This window comes from Protopterus annectens, chromosome 2.part0 (assembly GCF_019279795.1).
Source record: "Protopterus annectens isolate FY-2018-M chromosome 2.part0, PAN1.0, whole genome shotgun sequence".
NCBI lineage: Eukaryota > Metazoa > Chordata > Ceratodontiformes > Protopteridae > Protopterus > Protopterus annectens.
The window spans coordinates 978,352,934-978,379,633 of NC_056728.1; the positions used below are offsets into that span (position 1 = coordinate 978,352,934).

Genomic DNA, 26,700 nt, shown 5'->3' on the forward strand with positions numbered 1-26,700 from the left:
TAATCTTCTATGTTCCAGTAGGGTACACCGTGGATATAGCTTTGACGTTCAGGACTGTACAAACTTGTTCAACACATACATTTGTATCAGCAGTTTAATATACACATAACATGCAGGTCTGTATAAATCATATCAATATTCATAAATGACATGGAATTATTTACAAAATTCCAGATACCTGGGCTGGCAGGATTTCCTTTTGTGACATTTATTCCCCCCGAAAACTCAAGCTAGTTTTTCAAGTGACCCTTGAGAAATGTTGTTAGAGAAGATTGAGCCTATCTGGGAATACCTTACCCCATTTTCTATCTTGAGAGCCCATCTGCACCGTCATATCATATGCTTGCAACCCTAGGCTCCACCTTAGTAATTTGGCATTTTGCTGGCTGGCCCAATGTAGCCGTATTAAGGGATTGTGGTCTGTAACTACAATGAATTTTCTTCCATACAGATAAGGCTGACGTTTATGCAGTGCCCACACTATGGCTAGGCATTCCTTTTCTACAGCTGCATAGCATTCATCCCTGAGTTGGTGCCTACGACTGAGATATACCACTGGGTGCTCTTCTCCCTCTGAGGAGACCTGGCTGAGTACAGACCCCACCCCCATGGTTTGAAGCATCCACCTGCACAACAAAGTATTTGCTGTAATCTGGACTGGCTAACACAGGGGGTTCTCCCAAAGCTCTTTAAGCTTAGGGAATGCCTGCTCACATGCTGGGGTCTACACTACCTTATCTGGCTTCCTTTTCCTTGTCAGATATGTGAGGGAAGCAGCTATGGTACTATAATTGAGGACAAACTTTCTGTAGTACCCTGCTGTCCTTAAGAATGCTCTCACCTGCTTTTTGGTAACAGGGGCAGGCCATGCTTGAATGGCTTCCACTTTGGCAGGTTCTGGTCTGATCTTACTACTCCTCACTCTATGTCCCGGGTAGGAGACCTCTGCCATACCTACCTGACATTTGCTGGGCTTAATGGTCAACCCTGCCCTCTGCATTCTGCCCAGCACCTCCCTGACATGCTGAAGGTGCTCTTGCCAGGAATGGCTGTAGATGGCAATATCATCCAGGTAAGCAAGAGCAAAATCTCCTGCTTTTGCTAGGTACTATCTACCAGTCGCTGGGGCATTTTTCATCCCACAGGGCATCTTCGTGAACTCATACAAGCCAAAAGAAGTCACAAAGGCTGACCTCTCTCTAGCACCGGGAGTCAAGGGCACCTGGCAGTAACCCTTGGTAAAATCAATAGTGGTAAGATACTTATCCTCATCCAACTGCTCTAGGGCTTCATCTGTCCTAGGCATGGGGTAAGCATCTGACTCTGTGTGACTATTTAATTTCCTGTGGTCCACACAGAATCTGATGCTGCCATCTTTCTTTGGTACCAGCACCACTGGGGAGGCCCAGGGACTGCTGGACTCCTGAATTACCCCTAGTTCCAACATTTCCTGCATCTCCTCCTTCAAAGTCTGATTCTCTCAGGCACGCTATAAGGGGCCTGCTTAATAGGTCTTTGGGGTCCTGTATACACATGGTGCTGCACCAGATGGGTGCACCCTGGTTTCCCAGTGAACATGTCCCCAAACTCCTGTACACTGCTCAGATTTCTCGAACCTGGCCAGGGGATAGCTGCTGGGACATTGCTACCCCTTCCACTGAGGTGTCAGTCCGACCCTCACGGAGGAGATCAAGTCACCAGATCCCACTCAGAAGACTCCTGCCATCCACTGCAAATACTCAGCGCAAGGGCCTCCCTATCATGGTATGGTTTTATCATGTTAACATGGTACAATATGTGCCCCTGCCTCCAGCCTAGAAGTTCTATCATGTAGCTAACATCACTGACCTTCCTTACCACCTTGTAGGGTCCCCTCCCAGATTGCCTGCAGCTTGTTGTCTCTGACAGGAATGAGAGACATTACCTGCTACCCTACAGCATACTCTCTAGTGCGAGCATTCCTGTCATATCAGACCTTTTTACTGCTGTTGGGCTTCTGCCAGGTTTTCCTGGGCCAAGCCCATGAGTTCCCTAAGCCTTGTCCTGAAGTTTAGGACATATGCCACAACATACTCCTTGTGGGATTCACACACATTCTCCCACTCAACACAAATCAAATTTAGAGGTCCCCTCACCCTATGCCCATACAGCAAATCAAAGGGTGAAAAACTGTGGATTCCTGGGGAACCTCTCTGTAAGCAAACAGATGGGGCAAATATTTGTCCTACTCCCTCTTAAAATGGTCTGCAAATGCCCGTAGCATCATCTTGAGTGTAGAGAGTTTAACCTCTCTATAAGACCATTAGTCTGGGGATGGTAGGGGGTGGTCTTTAGGTTCTTCACCCCACAGTGTTTCCAAAGACAAGCCAGCAGGTCGACATGAAATTGGCACCTCTGTCAGTCAGCATTTCTTTTGGAAAACCTACCTTGCTGAAAATCTCTAACAAAGCATTTGCCACCTTTTCTGTCTCAATGGATGACAGGGCCACCGCTTCAAGGTATCTGGTAGCATAATCTACTGAAACTAGGATATACTTTTTCCCCTGTGGAACTTGGGGTACTCAGAGGCGCCACAATATCCATAGCTACCCTCTGAAACAGCTCCTCAATCACAGGCAAAGGCATCAAAGGAGCTTTCACCTTGTCTCCTGTCTTGCCTACCTTTTTGCACTGCTCACAGGTCCTGCAGTACGCTGTTACATCTCTCCAAATCCCAGGCAAATAAAAGTTCTGCATAATACGTCTCTTTGTACATTTTATGCCCATATGACTTACAAAGGAAATATCCTGCCAGATGGTAGGCTCTAGGCACTACCAACTGCTGTATTCCTGTAGCCCTCCCTCAGGGGTCTACTCTCTATACAGTAACCCTTTGTCCCAGTATACAGATTCCCCCTTTGTTTGAGAACTGGTACCTCACTAGCTACCTCCCTCAGGCCTAGTAATGTAAGGTCTGAGAGCTGAGCCTGTCTCAACTCTCTCTTTGTAACCCTTCCCAGCTCCACTTCCGCAGGAAGTCTGGTATTCTCTATCAGCGGTGCCTCACTGTCAGCCTGGGTACTACTACTCACCTGTGCCCTTGCAATCGCTCTGTCCAAGGGAACATCAGTACCCATAAGCAGCTGTGGGTCACCTTCAGTCTCACTGCTACAGGGTAGCTCCCTCCTTGAAGTAACCACCTCACCGGTCCTGGCTGCAAGTGTGCGGTCTGTGTTTCCCCCCAGGCTAGCATGCAGACAGGCTTGTCTCCAAGCCTGATTGCATGCAACTGCATGCACAAACGGTACTACAGTATCAAAATCATTCCCTATCAAGACATCTGCAGAGATATCCTGAAACACACCTACTTGCTGGCTTCCTTTTCCAGCCTCCCAGTCAAGGTGAACCCTAGGCCAAAGCTATTTGGAATGGGGTCCCTCCTAAAGCCATAATTGCAGTAGACTGACCAAGCAAGTAGTGCTTCTCTTTAACCACTGCAGGCTTCACAACAGTTAAGTCATAGGCTGTTTCTCACTTAGCAGTGGACTGTTTCTCATCCACCAAAATAGGATATAATCTCTTGTGGTAGTTTGGTACCCTTAATGTCTTGAGACAACTTACTGCTAGCATTGTGTCATCCCCACTTACTGGCTCTCGCACATTTTGTTCCCCCCCTTGCCTCCGTGGACATCTATATGTTACACGGCCCCACTGGCTGCATTTAAAACATTTAACCCTTGGTCCTAGGGCATGTACCTGGACTAGTGGTTTCCCCTGCTACTGGCGGACTCTGTTGGGGCAGTCTGGGCTGCCCACCATGGGCTCCCTTAGACCCATGAGCAGCACTGGGTGTCCTTTTAGTGTGCAGTGATGCCCTGCTTGCTAGGTATAGGTCTCCCTTCTTCCCAACTCATCTACAGTATTGCATTGTCTATCAGCTAATCAGATTCTCATGACTTCAGGCAAAGTGCTAAGGACTTGTCCCCTCACCAAAAGGTCTGTCAGTCCTTCAAAAGTGGTAACCTGACATCCACTCACCCACCTATGAAAATAAATGCTTAGTTCAGCAACATAATCACACACACTTTCATTTGCCTTGAGTCTATGCTTACATAACTTTTTCCTATAAGCTTCAGGTGTTTATAATTTAAGCAATCAGTACCAGACAATTTAGAAATAGCAGTTACACCTTTACCATGGAATAAAGGGGTCAGGAACTGTACCTAGAGCCCTTGATCAATATTATACTGTTTACATACCCTTTCAAACATATGAGTGAAACTATTAAAATGATCCCTCTCTGTAAATTGTGGAAGAAATTTACTGACCTTTGTTGCTTCTGAGGTTCGGTTACTCCCGTCCCCATTATCTCCATGACTCTGGCCAAAAGTCAGCATCTCCTTTTCATGTTGTCTCTGCCTCTCATTCTTCTCACTTTCCAGGTATTGCAGTTTTTCATTTTCCTCAGCCTTCAGCTGTCGCAGTTTCTCATTTTCCTCAGCCTCCAGACGTCGCAGTTTCTCATTTTCCTCAGCCTCCAGACGTCACAGATTCTCATTTTCCTCAGCCTCCAGATGTAGCAGTTTCTCATTTTCCTCAGTCTCTATGCTACTTCTATTTAAAAAGGCTTAGTCTCCAGCTCAAAAGGTTGAACTGTCCATTTTCTGAGAGTTATCTCCAAGGCCAGCCTGGCTGTCCTCCTGATTGCTGGTCTGCGATGCAGCTGTGCCCAAAGCTTCAATCATTTCTGCCTTAGGTTGGCATGCACCAGTCCTTTAACCTGGCACATCTCAGCCAACTGGCTCTTTGTCTGCTTGCCACACTCCTCTGCTGACATGCTTGCCTGCTCTCCCAGACTAAGCTAACAAAAAAAAAATAAAACAATTGCGATATGAAACTCTGAATGTTCAATGTGTGGCTGACTGAGAGCACAAACACCTTCGCTGTATATAGGCTGCAGGAATTCAATATCTACACCACTACAAGCCAATTAATATGCGATGTGGCTATCACACCACTGCCAACCAATTAATATAGTACAGCCCAGTAATCAAGGAGCCTCAAACCTCACCACTGGCAGCAGTGGGGGATGTACACAATGGGAGGATGACATGTACACATGCAGTAAAGTGCAATTTCCTTTAAAAGCACACAGAGATCACAGTCAGTCTGGGGTGGTTTCTCCCTCTCTCTTCAGACCCTCAATAAGACTCCCTACTGGGACAGCTATAGAGTTGAGTCCTTAGCCAGGGTTCCAAGCCAAGTCTTCCCAACACTCTGTCCAACCAGTGCTTTGTCTCCCTGCCCAAGTAGCTGATACACACACACTCACTTTGAGATTTGATTTATACACAAATACACACCTGGGAAAGGCTGGCACAGGTTTACTAGCTATGCCCCCTTCTGTCTAGACTATAAGTTAGTTATCACTGCCACCAGAAACCCTTATTAGCTACTTTAAGGCCCTTACCAAACGGTATCCATTCCTACTGTGTAATGTTACTATTAATCTAAATGGTAGTCTGACCAAGAGCAAGGCTATTTAGGAGTGGCCTGTATAATGTCACCCAATATACATGCAAGTACTCTAAGAGCTTAAATATGTCTCACAAATATCAGTCACAAAGATAGGTTCAAATATATCTTATAATAAATCGAACATGACAATACTCAGTAAATCAACACAGTGACTTCAGAGTTCAAAATCACTGGAAGTATTTAAAACATTGCAGGACAGTCTCAAATAAATACAGAAAACATCTAAACTAATCTTTACTATATTCCTAACTATATCTAAAAGCGTCACTAAGCCCTAGAAACTTACTTACATCAAGGCAAGTGCAGAAGGTGATGATGAGTGGATGTTCTTGCTAGGTCCAAGACAAAATACAAAATGTCCAGTCTCTCTGAGAGAGTTCTTAAATCAATATCAAATATTACTGCTGGGTAGCTTGGATAACATCAATTTTTGTCAACTGAATTCAGTTCTCAGGCTAAACCCCCAACTGTATCATTGGAGATCTCCTTGTGAAAAATACATCATTCTCTGATGTTTGCAGATCTTAGAAGTTGTAAGACAATAAAACACTTTTAAATTTTAAACCTAGTAATTACTTCTATTTCAAGACAATACAAAAACTTCTAGCTCTGAACATTGAGTCTGCTTCTGCACTGAAACTGAGAGAGAACATCTCTTGTTTATGGCCCAGTTATAAAGTAACTTAACCTCAACTATTCTTAAGTTTTGCAAGTTAATCTTCTATGCTCAGTAATGCACAAACCCTGTTCAACACATACTTTTGTATCAGCAGTTACACATAACATACAGTTCTGTATAAATCATATCAATATTCACAAATGACATGGAATTATTTACAAAATTCCAGACAGCTGGGCTGGCAGAATTTCCTTTTGTGACAGGTGTATCCAACAATTACTGTCTGTGGGAAAGCCTGTGGTAATTGCCCTCGGCAAGTTCCAGAAGGAAAGAGAAAAAGAAGTCATGTACTTACCATAACGTTCCATGTTAGTTGTCTTCATCTCGCCTTCTTTCTTGCTGGTTGGGATCGACTCGGCCATCTTCTATAGCTCGAGAGCTGTTTACTGGCTCGAGGCTACCCCTTATCCCATGATGCCTAGCGCTAGCTACCCAGATTTCATTTGAAATAGCTAACCGCAGACATAGCTATAGAAAGAATCCCTCCAAACAAAAGGTCAAGCATACCTGTCCTATTATCTAAGTCAGTAGAGGAAACAAACCAGAGAATACTCAGCCAGTGAAACCTGAAGTCCTCTCGGTCCAATAGAATAGGGGGATGGAGGGGAGGACGCAAGAAAGAAGGTGAGATGAAGACAACTAACATGGAACGTTATGGTAGGTACGTAACTTCTTTATGTTAAGTTGTCCATCTGGCCTTCATTCTTGCTGGTTGGGACAGCGTTCCTAGCACCTACAATCCTGGGTGGCTCATTGGAACAGACTCTTCAGAACAGTAGAACCAAAGTTAGCTCTACTCCTGGAGACCAAATCCAACTTGTAATGAGAAATAAAGGTATGAGGATTTGCCCACGTAGCGGCGGCACAGATAGAGTCCATGGGCAACCTAGGCTGGAAGGCTACAGAGGTGGCTAAGGCCCTAGTAGAATGACCCTTCTGTTTGATAGGCAAGTCTTTGTTCCTTAGTTGGTAGATAAAGGTAATAATGTGAGACAACCACCTGGATAAGGTCATTTTGGAAACTAGGAGACCCTGTTTGTCTCGAGCATAGGAGAGGAATAGTTGGTCAGACCTCCTAATATCCTTTGTCCTATGCAGGTAAAAACGCAATTGTCTATGAACATCCAACTGATGTAACTTGTATTCTGCCTTGTTGGTGTGGTTAAGAAAAAACACAGGTAGGTCTATAGATTGATTCAAATTATTTTCTGAGCAGACTTTCGGAAGAAAGGAGGGATTAGTCCTCAGAGCAACCCTGTCATAGGTTCATAGGTTAGTACTAGGCTAACTGCCCTTGTGAGCCATTTTAGGCCTAGCCAATTATCCCTTGTGAGACTCAAACCCTGCACCTTGTGTTTGTAAAGCAAACACCTTAACCATTAGACCACCCTCCCAACCTCCTTATGAAATACTAAGTATGGAGGACGGGCACATAGTGCTTGAAGTTCGAAGACTCGTCTGGCTGAAGTAATAGCTACCAGAAAGAGAGTTTTCCAAGATAGGAACTTAATGGAGCAGGACGCTGTTAAGAACTCCAAGATTTCATGGAGAGGGGCTGTGAAGGGATCTATGTTCCTGGCCTCTACCCAGCAAGAAAAACGTTTCCATTTGTCCTTCTAGTGGCAGACTTATGGGAGGAGACAATAATGTTGCGTACTGCCGGGGAAATGCTGGGAAGCCTGGCTAAAGTTGGAAGTGGAGCAACCAAGCTGTAAGCTGGAGTGTTTGAAGAGATTGATGCAGCCCTCCTGATTGATGGATCAGAAGGTCTGGAATCGGATCCAGAGTCCAGGGCTGCTCGAGAAGGTAACGGTGCAGGAACAGGAACCATATCTGTCGAGGCCAGTAGGGGGCAATGATCATCTTGCAACCCAACGAAATTGCTTTCTGTATGAGTTTTGGTATCAGGGGAAACGGAGGGAAGGCATAAAGAAGTCCCTGGGGCCAATTGTGGACTAGAGCATCTCTGGGAGAGTGACCTGGAAGCGGAAGAAAGGAGAAGTAGTTGCTGCATATGGTGTTGAAGGGGATGGCAAAAAGGTCACAGCAAGGCTGTCCCCATTTGCGGAAGATCAGATCCACAACTACCCGACTCAGAGACCACTCGTGAGGCATGAGAATAGCTATGCTGAGCCTGTCCGCTATGACGTTGGACGTCCTAGGGATGTGCATCGCAATCAGAAATCATGGAGAGGAAAATGCCTACTGCCAGAGTCTGAGCGCTTCTCGACATAGGGGGTAGGACCTGGTTCCGCCCTGCTTGTTGATGTACCACACCACTGACATGTTGTCCGATTGTATTGCAATGGTCCCAGAAGGGAGAGAGTCCTGAAGAGCTTGCAATGCTAGGAGCACAGCTTTCATTTCTAGGATGTTTATATGCAGATGGTACTCTTGAGTCTGCCAAGTGCCTTGGACTGTCCTTCCCTGATAATGCCCGCCCCCACCCTATCAGGGAGGCATCTGTGTTCACTGTAGCAACCGGAGGGGGCTGAATGAAGGGTCTGCCCTGAGTCACTGGGGGGGGGGGGAGACCATCCACCAGGAAAGGTGTCTTTTGCATGCTTCTGTAATCATGATCATATGAGACATGGGGAGCTGTTGGAAGGACCACTGTGTGAATAGAAGCCACTGAAGGATTCTCATGTGAAAACGGGCCAGGGGTATCAGAAGAATTGCCGCTGCCATAGAGCCTAGAGTTTGAAGGACATACCTGACTTGTACCCTTTTGCATTGCATGAGGAATTGAACTTGCTGGCGAATTGTGGGCACCCTGTCCGAAGGTAGCTTTGCGTACATGCTCCTTGTGTCTAAGTCTGCTCCTATATAAGTAATAGATTGACAGGGCAACAAGGCAGATTTTTCGAAATTTATAGTAATGCCAAGCTGAGAGCAAATTGAAATTGTTTAGTCCCTGGCTTGAAGAAGTTGATGCCTGGTAGTAGCAGTGAAGAGCCAGTCGTCTAGGTATGGAAACACCTGGAATCCTTGACGCCTCAGGTGAGCCGTGACCACTGCCATACATTTGGTGAACACCCTGGGGGCTGTGGTGAGACCAAAGGGCAGAGCTCTGAACTGGTAATGACTGGCTCCCAGCCGGAAGCGAAGGTACCTCCTGGAGAGTCTGTCCATCTGGATCTATGGAGCACATCCAAATTGTCCTGACCCAGAAAGGGTAGAATGGACTGTAGCATGACCATCCGAAACTTCATTCTTTGAACAGACTTGTTCAGTCTGCTGAGATCCAAAATAGGTCTCCAGTCCCCTGTCTTTTATGGTACCAAAAAGAACCTTGAGTGTTGGTCTGCCAGGACCTCCTGGATGACTCTTTTTTTTCTAGCAGTTTTGAAACTTCTATAACTGCTTGGTCCCTCAGACTGGGTGGAACATCTGGGGGGGGGGGGACTTGCGTGACGGTAAAGGGGGTTGAAAGAATGGGATTCTGTAATCTCTGGATATGATTGAATGTACCCATTTGTCTTGTGTTAGGTTTAGCCAGGCCTTTGGGTACATTGAAAGTCTTCCCCAGACTGCCTCCAGAGGTGGACAGTCAGATAACACTTCAGGGATGTTGGAAGGGCTTGTCAGAAAAAGATTCTCTGCTGGCCTGGTTCTGCGGACCCCCTCTGCCACGAGGGTGGCGTCTGTTGTTATTATTTCCTCCTCTGCCCCTGGAGGAAAAATCACTACAGGCGAAGCTCCCTGGGATTTCCGAAACCATATTTTCCCACTCTTCTGACCCTTGGGGTATGGTCTGGAAGGAGTTGAAAAACGGACTCCCATGGCAGAGAGAGTCTTGCCTTCCTGCTCACACCTAGTGAGAGTGTCTTTCACCTGTGGTCCAAAAAGAAAGGAAGCATCAAAGGAAGTGTTGGTGAATGATGCTCTAAAGGGTTCTGCAAATTTACACAGCCGCATCCATGCATGTCTCCGAAGTGCCACGCCTGTGCCTGCGGCTCTACTCGCACCATCGGCTGCGTAGGAAATGAGCCTCATGGAGGAGATGACTACTGAGTTAAGGGTTGCCAGCTGAGAAGCCACTTTAGCCTGAGCCCCTTCAGCTGATGGATCCTGAAGGCTGGGTATCTCCAAGCTCTTTCAGGAGATCCCTCTGAAGCCTGGTGAAATGGCAAAATAATTCAGTGACCTCATGGAGAAGGTCGCTGAAGCAAACATTCACTTCCCGTATCTGTCCATGGTCCTGGACGCCTTGTTAGGAGGATGGACAGAGGAAGAATTTTCTGCTAACTCCTTTTTAGTGGCTGCTGCTACCACCATGGCATCCACGGGAACACCCTTAGTAAGGAACTGTCTGGGGGAGCAGTGATAAACTTGCTTGGCCTCTTTGGGGTTGGTTCCACTGTATCCGGGGCTGACCAAGCCCTTTGAGCCACCACTGACATTAGTGGATCGAAGGGCGGAGAAACTCAGGAGGTGGAAGGTCGGGAACCGAACGCATCCAGGAATACGGATTCATCCTCGGTAGGGGCTAGGGTATTCCAGTTCCCCCTCTGCTTAAGCACCTCTAGGATGTCCGAGAAGGAAACATCTTCAGAGAAGGATCTCGGGGACCCTTTCGATTCATCCAAATCCGTATCTGAAGTGACAGACCCGGGGGAGTCAATGTGCTTCCTCTTGCACTTCTTCCAAGGGGGCTCCTCTGAATGATCAGGGGAGGCCTCGGAAGAAGAGGAAACACCCAGTGAGGTGCCCTGGAGTGCTGGTTCCCCACGCTTGGGGTCTGGAGGAGGGACAGAGGTCGACGCAGGCACTATAGGGGATGGAGCCAGTGGGGTCAAAGGTGGAGCTGACTGGGAGGCCAGCACACTCCTCATGACATCGAAGGCGTCCCTGCCATGATGCAGAGAAGGCTCTGGCTCCGAGGAGACCAGAATCCTCCTCCACACTGAGGGAGACAGCTCCGAGGTCAATGTAGGAGCAGAGCTCACCTACGCCGACGCTCCGAGAGGGACAGCGGGGTTGGACAAGGGTCCGAAGCCATTCGCCCCCTCGGAGCCGACGAGGGAGTCACGGCGCCCAGATCAATTGACAGAAGGCATCATCGATGGGATCAGAGCAGACGACGGATCCGAAGGAGAAATCGTTATCGGAGATGACAGTTCCACGACTCAAACTCCAATAAACTCCAGCTCTGAGCTTAATGGAGTCGGAGGAGGAACATCGACAGAAATGGACGGAGCAGACACCTGAGGAGGAGGGCTGGACAACATTTTGGCCAGTGCCTGCGACTTCAACAACCTACTGACCACTCTCTCCACGTCATGGTCCGAGAGCCTAGAGGACCGAGAAGAGTGTGAAGATCTATGACTGCGGTCACTCTGCAAAAGGGGAGACCGAGGAGCTGAATGAATGGACTCTAGCGAAGGAGACCTCGGCCTTTTTTGTGTCCTTGATGGCTCCGAGGGTACTAGTGGAGCAGACGAGGAAGCAGTCTCCTCGGTTCCAGCCGGGACCAAAGAGGTAGTAGGCAAGGCCTGGGCCAATGACGGCCCCGAGCTGGGAGCAGACGATTTGGCCGGTTTGGGGGATTTCACTGGCTGAGCCTTGGCCGGTGAATCCTGAGGCTTGAGAAGACCCCTCAAAATAAGTTTGTGCTTGCGCTCCTGCAGAACTCTTGGGCTAAATGCATGGCAGATAGAACAAGAGTCCTGCAGGTGCACTGCGCCTAGGCAATAGATGCAAGAAGTGTGCCCATCTGTCAGAGACATCTTCTGACAGCATGAGTCTCGCTTCTTGAATCCCGACACTTTGGATTCCTTAGACATATCTAGTAAAAGGAGAAATCACAACTCTAAACTACTTTTGGCCATCAGGCCAGCAACATTAAAAACTAAAATAGACACTACCACAAAAAAACACAATATAAGACAGATTTCTTTTTTTTTTTTTTTTTTTTAAGACTAGGAAGCCTTAAATGGCTACCTAACCAAAGACTACACGCTACTACAGAGGGGAAAAGGGGTGTGTGGGGGAACTCTCTAATTTAAATGAGTTCTAAGGGGAAAAATACAAAACACTAAATACACTAAACTAAATCTACAAGATATCGCCTATCAATAACAACAATTACTATACAAAAAGCCTTAATCTGACAAAAAAAAGGCAGATTAGTTATACAAGCCTGAGCCAGTAATCAGGAACCTCGCAGATGAAGCAGCAAACGAGATCTGGGTAGCTAGCGCTAGGCATCATTGGATAAGGGGTAGCCTCGAGCCAGTAAACAGCTCTCGAGCTATAGAAGATGGCTGAGTTGGAGCCGAGGATCGGCTTTGAATCCCAACCAGCAAGTATTGAAGGCGAGATTGACAACTTAATATCCACTGTTGTGTGGGCCAAAAGGAGGTTCTCATTATCACAACATATGGAGAGTCTTTCTGGATCTTTAGAAGAACCCTGGATATAATTGAAAATGGTGAAAAGCACAGAGTAATATTCCAATCCATGGGAATTAGATGGTATCTGTCTTCCATGCTTGTTTGCACTGAATCCTAAATTTCTTAATTTTTCAGTTCTGAGAGGAAGCAAACAGATTTATTTGAGGTGTTCTCCACAGTTGGATCAATTCTTGGTAACAGCCCCGGACGTTTCCATTAATGAGGTCATGGACCTTCTGCATATCTGCAAAACAAACAGCACCAGAATTACCCATTCAAAAGACTCAAACCTTGCCAGTGATATAACTATGACCTGCTGGAGAGGCAGGTATGTAATTCAGAGACTACATCTTCTCCGGAACAGTCTCCCCATCCATGTGAAGCAGAGCTACCCCCCCCCCAACCCAATTCAAGTGCAACTTGCACAATTGGACGGGGAATAGGAAATTCATGCTTGGTTTGGCACCTATATCTCTGGTGGACACAGGCAGCCTGTAAATGGTTCACTTCCCAGGCCCCTGCTTACACTTATAAAAGGTACCAGAACTTGTCAGAGATCTGATGCATGGTTATGCTTAACAAGGCCCTTGCTGTCATTAGCCTAGTAAACACCTATGAACTTGAGGGTCTGTCCTGGTCTTGCACAGCTTCTCTGCGACAATGGTTAGCTCTGACTGAATGTATGAAGCCTGAAGAGTTGAACAGTGCTGAGTTGCTACCAGGCAAGCCTTCAGAGCAAGTCTACAAAGGGGCAGGATTTGGTACCCCCCCTCCGGTTTACGTAACACAACAAATGTGGTGTTGTCTGTGAAAAGATGCTGAGATCTTGGGGACCAGAGATGACGTACGTCTTTCAAAGCATTTATTACTACCAACATCTCTTTGACATTCATGTGCTTCTGTCTGCCTTGTTTGTTTCACACAACTTTCCTTTACACCCCTTTTGAAACCACTCCCCATGCCAGGTCTGAAGCATCTGTTGTGACAGACTGAAAAGAAGATGGAAGGGAGAATGGAAGACTGGATTCTCAGGGACTGGTCTACCCACCACAGAACTTCCCTCCCTGCAAACCCCAAAATAAGGATCTGAAAAGATGATGGTGATGATGCTGAGTTGAGACTGACTTGAGGTACCATTAAATGTTGTTCATGTGAAGCATGGCCAGGAGAATCATAATCATAGAAGCCATGTATCCCATAATCCTGACAAATTTCCTGGCAGATATCTGGTTTTCATTGGAAAAACTCAGGAAGAACTTTTGAAACATCTCTACTTTGGAGGACGAAAAGCCCTTTCCTGGACATAATCTAACAGTTAGCCCAGGGAAACAATTCTGTGACATGGGATAAGAGATTTCTTTAAGTTCTTGTGAGGATCCAGACTGACGAATACTCTGAACACTTTCTAAGGATTCCTGGTAATTAGAATAATAGTCTGTAAATACAAGACAATCACCCAAATAAGGAAAAATGTAAATGCCTTGAAGTCTACGATAAGCAATTGCTGGAGTCAAACACTTTACAGATACCGTTGGAGCAGTAGATAGTCCAAACAGTACAACAGGAAAGCACAGCTCTGTAAGAACTTACCATAACAGTAGTGTCCTAGTGATCACTGTTGCAGTATTCCTAAAATATGGTTTTGTCACAACTGACATCTGGCCAGGGTACCAAACCATTACCTTCCTGAGATTGCACTGCTAATGTATTACCTTAGCTCGCAAGCGCAGGAGTATATAAGACAGACATACAATCATAAACCCCAGACCATCTCCAAGCCAGCAACTGAATACTACTACTAGGCCAGTCAGCTAGAAGGAATTTAGCTCAAACAGGTAAATACACCCCTGTTCCTACGTAGCAGAACAGATATGAAAGGAGATGCAAAGGAGAAGTCTTTGAGGTAAGGAATACTGCAACAGTGATCAGCAGGACATTTACTCTTATAAGTTCTTACACAGCAGTACTATGTCCTGAGTGAAATCACTGGTGCAGTATTCATGACTTGTTGGTGATTCACAGAGCTGAAGGATGTAGAGAAAAAGCGTGCTTGGCTATTCAGCAGATGAGTTGTCTAGCAGTACAGACAGGATAGACCTAGGACTGGACTTGGAGAGGGCATCAAATTTTGTAGTCAAGGTGTGTATACAGGATGAAGTAGCAGCTTCCAAGATAGAACTGGTGTCTACTCCTTTGTAAAAAGCCCCTGAGAAGCCATCTGCCCTAGTGGAATTAGCTTTTAGGCACAAAGCATGGACTTACGATAGTGCAAATAGCAGGAGGAGCTGGTCTTAAGAGATCCAAGTTGCAATAGTTTGTTTGGAGACTGGCTAGCCCCACTTAAGACTCATAAATGATAACAAGAGCTGATCAGTCTCTCTAAAGGACTTAGTTTTGTCCAGATAGAATTTAAGTTGTCTGTGAAAACCAGAGAATTTAAGATCAACTCCCCACATTTTGCAGCTTGGAAAAGAAAATGGGTAGGTGAATAGCCTGCCTGAGGAACAGCTCGTTCACTAACTTAGGCATTAAGGATGGATTAGCCCACAGTCCCACCTTGCCTTTGTAGTAAATAAGAAAAGGTGGAACAGTAATGAGAGCTTGTAACTCAGACTCTTCTAGCAGAGGCAAGAGCCAAGAGTAGAACGGTTTTTCAAGTGCAGAATTTTAAAGAGGCAGAAGATACTGGTTCAAAGGGAGGAATGTAAGCTTTTCCAGCACAAAATTCAGATCCCAAGAAGGAGAGAAGAATTTTCTTGGTGGGTTAAGATGCAGAATTCCCCTGAGGAAAAGCTTTATTTCCACTCTGGCCACAACAGAGGGTTTGAGAAGCAAGCATACAATGATGTCTAACAGGTGAACACTTACAGAAGAGTAAACCAAGCCCGAATGACACAAATTGCAAAGATATTGCAGGACAACAGGGACTTCTGATAAGAGTGTGTTCCTGACTCTGTTTCTTGTAGCAATAAGAAAACATTTTTCCATTTAGCTGTGCAAGGTTTTCTAGTAGTGGGTCTTTTGGTTTCCTGTAAAACATGAACCACCTCCCAAGAGAAAAGCCATCTTTCAGGGATCAAAATCCTATCATTCACAAAGTCAAGCTGAGAGAGAAAAAATCTGAGTAGAGGAGCAATCCTTTTTGTTGAATGATCAGGTCCAGTTGCAGAGATACTTTTCTGTAATTTACATTTGTCAGGTGAAATAGCGGGGGGACACCAATGTTGTCTTAGCCAAAAGGGGATAGTAAAAGGAACTTGGGTGCTTCCTTTTGTGCTTTTAGAAGTATTTTTGGAAGAGAAGGTAGTGTGGGGAGCACAGAAGAACTTGTGCATCCAATGGAAGGGGGAGGCATCTGTCCTCCAGGCTGAGGGACCACGTTCCTCTGTGCAGAACTGGGGGAGCTGGTGGTTGATTGGTGATGTAGAGAGATTTATCTGATGTATGCACTAATAAAGAGTGATTACCTGGAAAACCTGTCTGTTTAGGGTCTATTCTTGGGGGTCCTCTAAGTGGCTTAGGGAGTCTGCCAGCACACTGTCCTGTGAAGGAATAGATGTGGCTGTGAAGGTGATGCCCATTTGGATGGCCAAGTTCCATGTCTCCTGTGGTAAACTACACAACTGACAAGACCTGGTGCTTCCCAGTTTATGTACCACATGACTGTGCTGTTGTCCGCGTACACTAGGAGTGGCCTGGGTTTTGATAGGTGAAAGGTCTGCAGTGTTTCAGAAGAGCCCTCATTTCCTTCAGACTGATACATTCCTTCAGGAACTGTGGTTGCCATCTGCCTTGTACCTAGTGTGGTCCTGTCCATGCCCTCCAACCCTCATCAGAGGCACATATGTGAACTTCCTGAAGGGGAGAAGGGGGGGTGTGAAGGGAAGTCCTGGGTTGAGATTTACCTGTTCCTTTAACTAAAGTAGTTCCTTTTTTAGACAAGGGAGGAGGAGGATCAATGTCTCCAAGAGGTGGCAGTGTTGGGAAAGCACAGACTTCAGATGGTATTGGATTTTCCTCATATGAAATTTGGTTAGGAGAAGCACAGGAATGGTGACCACCATGAAACCAAAGGTTCTAACCATCACCCTTGCTTTGCAGTGTGTTGCAGTGGGCATATCTAGGAACATATTAGACTGAAAACTTTCTCCTGAGGGAGGAATGCTTGCATTTTCTTGTGCTGAGTCTGCAACCCAGACTTGTCAGGTGTTGGGAGTCTGAAATCTAGATGATGAAGTCCCTGGTGTGACAGAATGCAACCAGTGGAGCTAGACACTTTATAAACACACCCTTTGTGCTGTGGAAAGACCAGAAGGCAGAACAGTAAATTTTTAAATGGAAGACACCAGAGAAATCTATGAGAAATTTCCTGCAAGAAGGATAACTAGGTACGTGAAAATAGGCATCCTTCACATCTAGAGACACTAAAATGGCCTGGGGAAAATGAAAGACAAGCAAATGTGATGAGAGCATTTTGAAAGTTGGTGTCTTCATTGTCCATTTCCAGGCACCAGAAAGATTCTGGAGTAGAAAGTGCTTCCTTTGAAGTCTTTTGGGACCCGTTTAATGCTGCCCTGATTCAGGAGGACCTGAATAATGGGAGCGAGTGGAGATAGTTGGTTGCGAATAGGATGGGGCATGGGCTTTCAGAGGAGGAATATTTTCAAGTACTCAGGCAAAGTGGCCAAACCCAGAGCAGCTCACTTCCTCACAGCTGCTCTTAGTTTGGCTACTTTACCCGAGAGTTACAGAGAATCTGCTGCATCTAAAGTCATCTGCTGCTGTAAGAACTAAAATAAGTATTTTGCACTTCTGCTGCCTATTTTACTGTATTTCATAAGAATCCTGTATTAACTGCTACACTTCTCGGACTTTAGTAGAGTTTCAAAGGTGAACTATTTCCATTGCTGCTGTAGTATTTAATTGCATTGTGTCTGCTAGCTTTACAGGAGAGTAGTATCTAGATTGTGGGTATCCCTGGACTCGAACTATAAAACCAGCATTTTTACATTAAGAGGGTTTTCTCACTGCTCTCTTGTGACAGATGGCATACCTATCTGAGCTGGGGGCTGCTGGTTGAAAGCTTATTGTGTGTTTTCTTTATTGGTCTGTAGGCCTTCTGTTGTAAAACTTGTCTTTCTGATTCTATATAAGCCCGGTATTTGTGCTAAGCTGCTGTCTGCACAGTGTCAGTTAGCAGTGCTCTGTATAGATGCAAACACACTTTCTTTTGGCTTTTCCCAGTTAGGGGGTCACCACAGTGGAACTCCAGTCCACTAATGATTAGCTGTGGGTTTTTACAGTGCCGAGTTGTCAGCCCGACGCCCAACCTTCAAAAAAGGTACACCCATTCACGCATGCACCTACCTGCATGTTTTTCAAATGTCACTATCAAGTTAAAATTTCCTTTAGAATAACTATTTCTGCAAGTTTTCCTAGTCCCCCTGCTGCACTAGGAGCAACTCAGTTGCACACAAAGCACCATCACCTCGCTGAATAGCTGCAGTTCATAATGAGTACAGCACCCATTCTTCTTCATCCGTGTGTGATCATCCCAGTCCAGTTAAATCTCCCCACTCTTCTCCCTAGTTAAACCCACAGTAAAAAAAAAAAAAAAAAAAAAAAACCTGAAACATGGATAGGCACTTTCCTGCTATCTCTTTGGCCAACCTGGTGGACACTGGCATAATGAGGCAATGTAGCAATTGTCTCATGTATACTGACAACCACTTATTTATTATTTTATTTTTAACCGGCATGGTTCGACTGGACGAGGTCCATTTACAGCGGAGGCCCGGGGAGAAAAGCTCCACTTACATCAAAAACAACACATTACAGCAATATTAATATTATACAAAGTATAGAAAAAAGCATTTTGTTATACTAGTAGTGTCTAGTGAGAAGTGAAAAACAGTACAGACAATTAAAATCAGCAAAATATTTACATATGTACATTCTGTTTGTGGTGAGAAACAGACAGAAATTACAAGTTCATGTTTTTCAAGGGATAACATTTGGAAGAACTATGCTTACTGAGGCATGTACAAAGAGAGAAAAGAGATAGTGTAGAAGTAACAGATTTTAGGACAATGTGATACATGGACAGAGCCAAGAACTTGTAAGATGGGCCTTAAGGGTGTTTTTGAATTGAGTGGTATTTGATGCAGAAGTCATGGATGTAGGGAGATTATTCTAAGTTTTTGCTATAATGTGTGAAAAGAGTGCTTTGCCAACTGTGTTATTAGCTGAGGTAATAGTGAGGAGTGATTTATTGGCAGAGCGGAGTGGACGATTTGGAGTGTAGTTAGTAACTGCCTTAAAGTGGGAGTTTTGTCGGGTTGCTTTAGGTTGTTGTATGATATAACAAGTTGGTGATAAAGTAGTGACTCTGGGAGTTCAAGCCACTGAAGTTGCCTAAGAGGTATGCAGTGATGGGTTCTGAATGGGGAATTTTTAGCAAACTTGGCAATTTTGTTATAACAGGACTCAAGTTTGTCTAGGTTAGATTTCCTAACATAAGTGAGAATTGAGGCTGCATACATTACTGTGGAAAGAAGGTGGGTTTGAGCTAGGGTGACTTTAGCCTGATCTGATAGAAAGTTCTTTTGTCTGTACAAGGAACCCATTTTTGTGTATCTTTTTTACAGTTTGAGAGATATGGATATCAAAGTGGAGGTTGTTGTCTCGATGCCAAGGAACTTGGTGTGGAGAGAGGGTGAAATGACAGTACCATTATTGGAGGAGACAGAGAAGGAGAGTGGAGAGGTTTTTGATTTATTTGGGGTGAATAGAAGTAGTTTTGTTTTGTTAGGATTTAAGATGAGTTGAATATTAGTGATACACCTTTCTACTGAGGTAAAAGATTCCTGGGCGAGGTGCTGTAGGGAGGTAAGGGATGGGGCTGAGCAGATTAGGGTAGAATTATCTGCATACTGGATTAGTGAGGTCTGCAGGGTAGAGGTATGTAGATTATTGGTGAAAACAGAAAAGAGTAGTGGACCTAATATGGAGCCTTGGGGTACACCAATGGTGGTTAGGAGTAGAGGTGATAAAACTCCTTGCCACTGGACACCTTGTTGTTGTTCTGACAGGTAATTTTTAAACCAAGCAATAGTGTTGGGGGTGAAGGCTAAAGAGGTTAGAGTATCTATTAGTATGGAGTGAGAAACCACGTCAAATGCTTTGGAGAGGTCAAGGAATACAGCAGATACAAATCTGTTATTCCTATGCTGATTAACCAGGTTTGTGAAGGAGAGAACGGTGGTGGTTGTAATGTGGTGTGAGTGGAAACCATGTTGTGTAGGGGAGAGGAGACTGAGTTTAGGAAATGCATGACTTTGAGAGTGTATGCATTTTTCTAGTATCTTTGATAAAGGCCACAGGATGGCAATGGGGCAGTAGTTTGAGAAATCGTAAGAGGTTCCACCCTTATGAAGGGGAATAATGTAAGAGATTTTAAACAAAGGAGGGATATATGATTCCTGTATAGAGCGGTTGATGAGGACTGATACTGGGTAGGATATGGAGTCGTCAGCCATTTTTAGGAAATGCGCTGGTAAACCATCTGCTGCGAGAGTAGTGGGTTTCAGTTTTAAGAGGTGTTTCTTTATTGTAGAGGTTTGGACAGACGAGAAGGTAAAGGGAGAAGAGTTGTTAGGGGGCTGTTAGCATGGGTGTGTAGCTATTTCTGGATAGTTGAGTAGATAGAGAATTAATGGATTCAGTAAAATGTTGGCTGAATTTGGAGGCTATATTGGTTTCTGTATTTGTGGCAGTTGAGGTGGGAGCGGGTGTGGTGTTTTTTCCTGGTTTTAGTAGGGAGTTAATTGCATGCCAGAAATTTTGAGGATTGTTGGGAGTACTTGTTTTGGATATTTAGGTAGTAGTTCTGTTTATCAAGCTTTGTTTGCTGTTTAACCTGGTTCCTAAGGTGTTGATAGTTTTGTTTAGAAAGACTAGTGTTATCTTTCTTCCAGGTTTTCCATGCCTTATCTCTGGATTTTAATAGGGCTCTAGTGGACTTAGTAAGCCATGGAGCTGAGCAGAGTTTACCTCCAATTGTTCTTATGGGGGCTATTAGGTCAAGGACCTTAGTGCAAGTAGTATTAAAATAGTCCACTGTTTAATCCTGAAATAAACAAAACAGTATGTGAGACATGTAGTTGAGACACGACTCTCACATACTGCCAAATCAAATGACAAATGCTGTCAGCACACGCACATCATTTCCCTCACTAAATACGGTCTCGCATAAACCCACACATATGAGGGTACTCACAAGTAACTTACCAATATGTCAGAAGCCTCCCATACACTGCCATCAGAAACGACATGCAAACAAAACCAAGTCAACACCAATCACTATATATAAAAATACACATCACACTGTCTCCACAAGCAAGTCCATAAGGTGAAAACACTTCACATTCAAACATCTTGGTCATAGGACACGCCATCGTGAAACACACGGACCTCACCAGGATGGATAAAAAGAGGGTTACAGTCAGTTGCCAGGACTCATCAGATCACACAAGCACTCAGGTCACTCAACCAGAAGTACCAGTAAAACTTGGCCATAACCCACATGGATATGAATTTCCCTGGACTATATGAAGACAGATATGATGGACATCTCTGAATACATGTCACAGGCTGGTATGAGAATCATACTGAGCAGTGTTCTACCCTGACCAAGAATGATACCACAATACAAACAGAAAATGATTGAAATAACTGGCTTAGCTACTGGTGTCATTATAGGGGACCCAGTATTTCTCAGAGTGGGGCAACATGACTGACAGACCATGCTGCTTTGCCAGAGATGGTCTCAGCACCACACATTTCATTGTACTGCAATTTGCATATTGTCCTGTATCAATCAAACCACTGAAAACAAGTGTCCCTTGTCAGCATACCTCTCAACTGTCCAGATGTTTACACAACATCCAGATTTTTGCCTCATATTCTGGCAAATCATTGCGAATTGAAGTCACTAAATAATGACAGACATGCGAGTTTCACACAAGATATCCTTCAGAAAATGGATACTAATGGAAAACCTGTTATTTTTAGCAAAGTTCTAACTTTAAAAGAGCAATATTTAAAATATGTCCCTATTTTTGGGCCTCTGCTCCCCAACTGATTTTGTGGGCTAAGAAGTTGAGAGGTATGCTTATTAGTGGTAATCCAAGAACAGTGTCTGGTTAACTAACTTGCTGACAGTTACACAGTAGGTAAACATGGCTGAAAGGAATCAAACCTTGCCCTATGAAATAAAACAAAACATTTTAGAACATTAATCCATCATGCTAACAGCCGGTATTTTTTTTTCTATTTTTAAAAAATGAAAAATTAAAATGTATACACCTTGCTCTATAACCCTGGGTTTCATCACCGATGAAAATTAAGAACACTTGTACAGATTACTAGTATGATCAAACATACGAAACAGAGATTCACTTGTGTTGTCAGGTATGTATAAAGCAATAGAAACTAATTAGTAAGCTTTAACTATTCAAATTTTGTTACCACGCATACAATGTAATATATAACTGACGCAGTTCTATAATTTTATGTTACAGATGTATATGTGTATGTGCTGGGGGTTGTGTTTTACTTTGAAACAATATTGCAGCATTAAATACCATAACATATGATTTTTGCCTTCCCCTAAATTCAAACTAAAATCCCCACACTCATATATATATATATATATATATATATATAAATAAGGAAATACAAATTCCTGTTAGAACATTTTACAGTACATTTTCAATCCATGCAGAAGTCATTAACCTTTAACAAAAATTGCAAGCTGAACATTTCTTTAATTTGAATGTACCATGCAAATATGTGTAAGTTAGAATAAGAAAACTGCTTAAAGGATCACCTTTGATATTTGTCTTTTTCCCCTGTAAGCCAAAGTCTAAAAAGGATTGCTTGCATGTTATCTAAGCACAGTCTCTCAGCCTGAAACTGGAAGACAACTTCATTTTAATTACTTGCAGATAGAACCTGGTATATGTTACCCTAAATTTTACTTGAACATGTTTCACATATACATATTTCAGTGCTGGCAGAATATGTTACATTTAAAAACTGTTACCCCAAAAGGAGTCATCCTGTAACTTTTCATGACAATTACATATTATACATATTAATCAGAATTTGCAATCCACTTGGCAATAAGCCAGCTCAGTGCAGCATCTAGAATTCATCATGTTAATAGCCAAAATACTTGATATAAGTACTCATGTGAGAACCTTTTCATACCAGTTACTTAAAACCCATGTGTAGACACATGCTTATTCATAAATAAATAAAAACTTGCTGCTGCTCAATGCCAAAATAAAACCCGTGAAAACAAAGTATACTTAATGCCACTCTTTTGCCATCTCCCTTACAGTTCTTCTTTTTCATTGAAGAAAAACAACAAGTAACACATATAGTAGGAATGCAAATCAACGTATTATCTGTATTATATATATGGAGTGAATATTTGGAAGCCAGAGAACTTTTCTTGCAATTTAAGACTGGTGCAGCCCCTCACCCTGGTTTGAATGATGCATTTTAAAATTTATGTTTTTTAATATTTGATATACAAAACCAAAAATAAAAGGCCCAAAGTCAGCAAAGTACACTAATATCGGAGTGTGATAGAAATAGTGTTTTCTCAAAATGTATAAAAATTACAGAAGTTATGATAAAACGATGAAACTGATTTATTACAACATTAAGCACTTTTGTCCCATTATATTCAGGATTTCTTCAGGAAACAAAATCCATTAAGTACATCAGTCCCCTTTATAATATACAAAACTAAGTTCAATTAAGGCACATATTAACAATCAAATTAGTGTCCTAAAGTGAAAATCATACATTATACAAAAATATAAAAAAATACAAGTAAAAAGACTCAAACAGAAAATACTGTTATAAAAAAATAAACCCAGCCTTATAAAATCTTATCAATAAAAATATTTAAAATATAATTTAACTTATAATTTATTTGCACAAAGTTTTAATACTGGTTCAATTAAAATGTGGTCGTTCATACTAGGGAGAGGGGTAAAGTCATTCAATTTAAAATGACACAATTCTTTATATTTTCCCAATCTCCTCCCCTATGGTTAATATCACCTTGTTCCAAAATGCCAAACCCAAATTCAACGTGGAAGACTTCAAGCAAAGTATGTTTATAAAGAGCAGGTATAATATTTTTTATTCTTCATACATGTTCATATATTTTCTATCGCAAAGCTCTCTCAGTTTTTCCATAGAAAAACAATTGCATTTGGTGCATACTTCTAAATAAATTTCCAAACTCCCACAATTCCCTTTCATCAAATTCACTTTTGATTTTAGAGCACTGCCAAGTATAATAGTATCTTTCTCAAGAATATACGGACATTGACTACAAGCACCAAATTTTCTTGCTCTTTGTCCCTCCCTTAAACCCATATATGTATTCCTTTCATACAGGCTTTTTAAATTCCATCCAGTCTTAACAATTTTTGGATCTAATCCAACTATACCAGAGATCCCAGGTTTAAATATTCTGGTTCCTGGTAACTGTATATTTTGCCTTCTGTCAGGCAGAATTAAATTCCACTACCACTTATTTTTTTCAAATTTGTTAGTATCCTAATTTTCTAGAGCAAATTTTCAGGATATCCTCTATCCAAAAAATCTGAGAAATGTTATCTAATTCCTGATCATCCTCCTTTTTTGAGGTCATCCTTACCACCCGAATACACTGGCCTTAATTAAACTTTTTCTGAACAAAAGGACGGACACTTCTAAAAATATAAATATGACTTACTAAAAGTGGGTTTTCTATAACTTTTTGGATATAAGGATTAAAAACCCTCCTCCATAAGTTCAATCATAGTATCCAAATAATTAATGACTTTCTTATTATACTGGTGTGTGAACTTAAAAAAGGGTGTAGTGTTCAAGTATTCAAGACACTTAGAAATGTAATCTTCGTGTCCTTCCCAAAGAATAAAAATATCTGGGAACCTTAAATATTATTTTATATAATGAAACGATTTTGAATAGAAGACTAAGGAAGCTAGCATAGATGGGGGCACAAGGTCCTCCCATTCCTCCCATCGCCATACCCTTCACTTGTCTAAATGTTTGTCCCTTAAAATATATACAGCAAAGTAAGTTCCATAATAAAATTAATTTGTTGGGTGCTCAAAACTTTAAAGGTCAACAGATTATCATGGAAAAGGGTTAAACCATCTTCCAATGAAATAGATGGAAAAAAGTCAATAACATCTATTGTAAGAAATCCCACCAAAGGGGTAGCCAAACCCAGTGTTAATCTACCCAAGTCATCCCAAGAGTCCTTCAGAAACAAATTTCAAGGACCTATCAATAAAAACAGCCATGGGTGTGTTTTACAACCACTGGCTGCCACAACTGGTCAAAAAGTAGACATTCCACTTTCTTTTGGACTTTAGGGATCTATTCACTTTAAGAGAATTATAAGTGGCTACAGACACCCTCTCGGCAATCAACAGGTCTTCTAGAAAAATATCCATTTTATGATAAGCTGTATTTATTTCATTCTTAGAAAGAGGTATATACGAACTACTGTCCTGAACAATTTGGAACACTGCAGATTAATTTATCTATTGGCATTTGTTTTCCGGGAAAGTCCACTGGGCCAAAAGAAGGCCATCTTTAGTAGAGGCCCGGGGAGAAAAGCTCCAAGGTGACATCAACACAATCATAACTGTTTCCACTCCATTATCTGGTTTCACATTCTCAATATTTGATACTAATTAAACCATCCAAAACATCCCCTTCATTACTGGTCAAGTTACATGACCTTTTAAGACCTTTATCATGAATTTGTAAAGGCCCTCCATATAAGGTTTGCATGACTGGATGTAAAAGGGGGTTATAAAAGCACTTTTTTTCTTTCTACTTCCTTTTCTGTGTTGTAAGACCTTCCTTTTTCTTTGAGCATGAGTGCCAAATTTAATTTCCAAGTGAATAATTTTAGTTCCACTAAGGTGTCAGTAATATTAAAACCTTCTGAAGGAATAAATTTTAAAACTTTTTCAAAGATGAAAAAATGTTCCAACGTACACTGTACATTACCACAGTAAAAATGTTATTGCACTTCAAGAAGTGTATAATTCCATTCAGGTGAACATCTATCCCCATCTTTTCCCTGATTTTTTTTTCTCCTTTTGCTCATGAAAATGCAAATTATTGTCATTAAAATTTCCTATCCTCTCAGATCTCTTAAGGGGGAAATTCATACTGACATTTTCATGTGAGTAAACCAAATTGTTACTACCTTTCTCCCTCACTAAAATCTTTCCCTTGAAAATTCACCTCCTCACCCCTTTTAAAATTCAGAAGGTAAGCAATTTTGTTCGTATATCATTTTAAATCTTTGTATATCTTTTTCTGTTTATGTTTAATAATACCATCCCACTTAAGATAAATTATTTTAAAAATATCATCATACATAGTCTTATAACTGCCAAACAAATCACTCTGAATTTTTACACTCAAACAATCAGTTTAAATCAATAACTTATTAATCTTAAAATTGTGTTTAATTAAAAGTTCCATTAACTTTATTCCATGTTGATCAAAAAGTGATGTAAACAGGTTCAAGTCAATTCTTAAAATTAACTTCAGTCCTTAAATTCATGTCATTATTTTAACAGGGTTCTCTCCTGATATTATTAGTGTCCATATTACATGCTGCATCTGGTCTAGCCGTATGTCTCGATCAAAGTCAGGTCCACCTGGTACAGAACTCAATATTCCAAGTTCGCATGCTCCTAATGGGTGTTTCGTGTTTAGCAGGATGCACCAAATGCAATTGTTTTTATATGGGAAAAGCTTTGCGAAAGAATATATGAACATCTATACAGTATAAAAAATAAAAATATTAATAATGTTCCTTATAAATATGTTTTGCTTAAAGCTTCCCACAATGAATTTAGGTTTGGCATTTTGGAACAAGATAATATTAACCCTGGGGAGGAGAATGGGAAAATAGGCTAGAATATACAGAATTGCTGTGGCAATTTAAATGGAATGCCTTTACTCCCTGGTATGAGTGACCACATGTCA

General features: G+C 42.6%; 1 protein-coding gene across 3 annotated transcripts in view; it reads right to left on the bottom strand.

Moving 5' to 3' along the window:
- The window catches only part of NUP54 (nucleoporin 54), a 1,988,420-nt gene that overhangs the window by 20,710 nt on the left and 1,941,010 nt on the right, over positions 1-26,700 (bottom strand). Inside the window, exon 15 of one of the 3 annotated variants that reach the window (XM_044061230.1) lies at positions 22,481-22,566. The exons of the other annotated variants lie outside the window; for them this stretch is intronic. Coding sequence (XP_043917165.1) covers positions 22,481-22,566 — 86 coding nt within the window. The remainder of the gene's footprint in view (positions 1-22,480; positions 22,567-26,700) is intronic. 3 annotated transcript variants of the gene reach the window in all.